This window comes from Manacus vitellinus, unplaced genomic scaffold (genome assembly GCF_001715985.3).
Source record: "Manacus vitellinus isolate BGI_N305 unplaced genomic scaffold, ASM171598v3 scaffold_82_pilon, whole genome shotgun sequence".
NCBI lineage: Eukaryota > Metazoa > Chordata > Aves > Passeriformes > Pipridae > Manacus > Manacus vitellinus.
This window is the reverse complement of record NW_021940828.1, coordinates 789672-793536: the sequence shown is the minus strand read 5'-3', so window position 1 is coordinate 793536 and position 3865 is coordinate 789672. Positions and strand designations below refer to the sequence as shown.

The window sequence follows — 3865 nt, the reverse complement described above, 5'->3', positions numbered from 1 at the left end:
TGCACATCTAAATAAGAATATATGGTTAATACACAGTTCCTTTAGCCTTGGTGCAAAGTTACAGCTGTTTCACAACAGTAAAACAACTGGTCTGAAAACACAGGGAGGCATTTTTATTTCATCCTCTAGTACTGAAACTCAGCTGTAAACCTTTAATCAGGGTAAGTATTTTGGGAAGAAACAACATTCATTTTAGTTGTAAAAGGAGATCAATGAAAAAATTAGACACCACTTTGCAAAAATCAGTGAAAAAACACAAACCCCCTCCTGTTTCCAGAAGCAGAGCTGGGCTCTCACAAGTGAAAACAACTTTAATAAAAAAGGCAGTAGTTTGGTGACTTTTTTTTGTTATTTTTTCCTAGATTGGGAAAAACACAGTCAGTGTGAAGCAGCAGAAAGTAGTTCCCTGCCTTTCACAGTCTGAACCATGTGCTGGATCCCTTCTTAATGTGGTACTGAAGCTCATGTTGGCCCATCACCATGTTCTCCTTTGGAAGAGACACTTGAACCCAGGCCGTGGTCCCAGCTGGAGGTGGAGCACCGTGTTCTATCCTGGGACACGACGTGTTTGCTGCTGAGCTTACACAGAGTCCTCCTCTAATTCACCTCAGAGCCCCAGCATGACTCTGAAATGGTCAAATGTGCTTGCAGTGCTTCTTTTTCTTCCTGGGGGCTCCTTCCACACACTCCTCCACCTCCTCCTTTTGCCTTTTGTGTTTCTTCTTATGGCGTTTCTTCTGCTTTTCCTCCTGGTCCCTTACACCGAGATCCTCCTCATCAGCTATTCCCACATAAATTTCTCCACAGCCCATATTTTCATCACAACTGGTGTTTTCTCCTTCATGCTGCTCTTTATGTTTCCTCTTCTTTTTCCCTCTGTGACATTCATTTAATGGAGTATCCAGTTCCTCTCCATCCAAACCACCAGTTTCAGGCTGTTTCTCGCAATGCTCTGTCCTTTCTGCCTCCTCATCTCTCTTCTGCTTCTTCTTTTTCTTCTTCACTTTGGTTTCCAGCTCTTCCACAAGATCCAAAGCTTCATCAGCCGTTGGGCTGGAATTATCCACCTTTGTTTCTGGTTCCTTCTGAGATCCCTTCAGCTTTGCCATGCGCTTGGCAAAATATTCCTGCACAGTGAGAACGCTCTTCACTGTATTGGAACCATCTGCAGGGTCAGAGAGCCAGTCCTTCTTCTCCCTGTCTTCCTGAGACTCAGGATCAGTAATATCCTCCTGCAAATGAACAAAGAGAAGCAGGAGTGAGAGTCAGGAATAATGGCTTTAAATATAAAGCTGATTTTTGCACACTAAGAAGAAAAATACTGAAATGTGGTGCTTTGAAAATTAACTGTAAAAGTTTAGACTTGGGTGGAAGTTAAGCAGCCCTTATGTAAAAGATACTGTAGGTTTAGAGGTGGAAGGATGAAAGGCAGCAAGAGAATACAAAACAAGACAATTTTCAGTTGACTTGAATTCCTTATTTAACCTACTCCTGTGCAACTCACTGCAGATTGAGTTTACTACCTCCATACTCAGTGCATTACAAAAGCACGTCTCTACAAGACATAAACCAACATAAAAAATAATCCAGCACAATCCCTTAGCCCGTGGCACAAAGGAAATCCCATGCCTGGAATCCCTCTCCAGCATAGGGCTCATGATCCAGGGAGCAATCCAGCACTGAGGCATCTCTTCCATCTTATCTGATCTTCAGAAATGTTTGTTTCGTAGCTGCTTCACTGTCATTGTGTCCCAGATGTTGTTATTTAAACAGGCTCCATTTGATCACAAGTTATCAGATGGCAAAAACAACATCACAGGTTACATCTTACAAGGCTTCTGCAGACATGAAATGAAGAGCTGCTCAGCGCTGGTTGCAGGTGAGGAGTTATTAAAAGTCTTGTATCTAGAAAGTAAATATACAACGAAAAGCAAAGTATAGCTATGGAGTGGATGTTTTGTATGGCACAAAGAGAAGTGACTCTGAAAAAGCAACAAATGCAACAAGTTGAAAATATATAATTTGCTAAATTGTCTGTGATTTGCAAAATAAACAAGCCAAACAGGCAGCTGAAATTAAGGCTTGTTCACATACATAGCAAAGCACCCAAAAAAAAGCCTGTGTGGCTTTTGCTTGGCAAAAGTAATAAATGACTCTTGGAAATGTCCCAGATTTTCAAAGAATCACAGGATCATTAAGGTTGGAAAAGACCTCCAAGATCATCAGGTTCAAACTGTGACTGATCCCCACCTTGTCCCCCAGCCCAGAGCACTGAGTGCCACATCCAGTCATTCCTTGGACACCTCCAGGGATGGGGACTCCACCACCTCCCTGGGCAGCCCCTTCCAATGCCTGACAACCCTTTCCACGAAGAAATTCCTCCTGATGTCCAACCTGAACCTCTCCTGGCACAGCTTGAGGTTGTTTGCTCTTGTCCTGTCCCTTGTTCTCTGGGAGCAGAGCCTGACCCCCTCTGGCTGCCCCCTCCTGTCAGGGAGTTGTGGAGAGCAAAAAGCTCCCTCCTGAGCCTCCTTTTCTCCAGGTTGAACCCCCCCAGCTCCCTCAGGTCATTAATTTATTTTAAAACCTTGTTCACACTGCAGGTAACCAAACACCCCCCTCTGGATGGGAAAAGCTGAGCCGGTCAGGATGGAGTACAATCCTCACCAACATCTGGCCTACAACCTGTTCTTGAAAGAGAGCTAAACCACAGCTATTGCAGCCAAATGTGGTGAGTATGACTGAGATAATTCCCTGTTTTTCCATTCATAAATGCACTGAGAGATAAGAGCATCCACTCTGTCCATGCAGCCTGAATGTGAACTGAAGGGACTATAAAACACCACCAAATCAGGGCAGTAATATTTCACAGCCACTTTTACTGCCATAAACTGATACCCAGGGAAGGCCAGCAGAGAACTGGGAGATATAAACCCACTTATCTCCACACTTTACAGTTATTGCACGATGGTGGAGATAAGTGATCTGGCTCTCTTCCGAGCATCGTTAAACTTGCTGCCTGAAGTGGGGTTTATCAGGGTTTGTGAGGAAGGTTTTCCAGGTCTGACTCCTTCTGCATCCATAACCTTTGCTCACATGAGCAGGAATGCAAAAATTGGTGTCATTAGTGATGCATTACGAGTGGATTTCCTCATATATCTGCTTTCAGGAGAGCTGTTCCAGTGGAACGAAAGTAAGGCTGCACTTGAGATTCCAGGAATGTTTGTGTGGGCACTTACCAAAATCAGGTACTTTTCTTGTAGGAATATGTTGTAGTGTTCCTGCAGGTATATGGAGTAACTGAAACTATTTGACTTCTGGCAGAGAAGCCTGCAAAAAGGCTTGTTGAACATGGGGAAAAACAGGATGTGTCCACACACATCCACATACAGGTGACATTTGAAAGGGGAGTTGCAGCAGAAGTTTGACAAGGCAAAATTTCCAGGATAAATGGATTGAGCTATGTTTACAGTAACACTGTTTTTAATAAGACCTACCTCCTAAGCCAGCAAGCACAGAATCCCAGTGCATAACTGAATCACTTAGGATGGAAAAGACCTCCAAGATCCTCTAGTCCAACCTGTGATTGATCCCCACCTTGTCCCCCAGCCCAGAGCACTGAGTGCCATGTCCAGTCGTTCCTTGGACACCTCCAGGGGTGGGGACTCCACCACCTCCCTGGGCAGCCCTTTCCAAAGCCTGACAACCCTTTACACGAAGAAATTCTTCCTGATGTCCAACCTGAACCTCCCCTGGCACAGCTTGAGGCTGTTTGCTCTTGTCCTGTCCCTTGTTCTCTGGGAGCAGAGCCTGACCCCCCCCTAACTCCCCCCTCTTGTCAGGGAGTTGCAGAGCCAGAAGGTCC

General features: G+C 44.8%; 1 protein-coding gene across 1 annotated transcript in view; it reads right to left on the bottom strand.

Moving 5' to 3' along the window:
- Positions 1 to 262: 262 nt before the first annotated feature.
- The window catches only part of PINX1 (PIN2 (TERF1) interacting telomerase inhibitor 1), a 61863-nt gene continuing 58260 nt past the window's right edge, over positions 263 to 3865 (bottom strand). Inside the window, exon 7 of the mRNA XM_018085546.1 lies at positions 263 to 1232. Within this exon, the coding sequence (XP_017941035.1) occupies positions 636 to 1232 (597 nt within the window). The 3' untranslated portion in view covers positions 263 to 635. The remainder of the gene's footprint in view (positions 1233 to 3865) is intronic.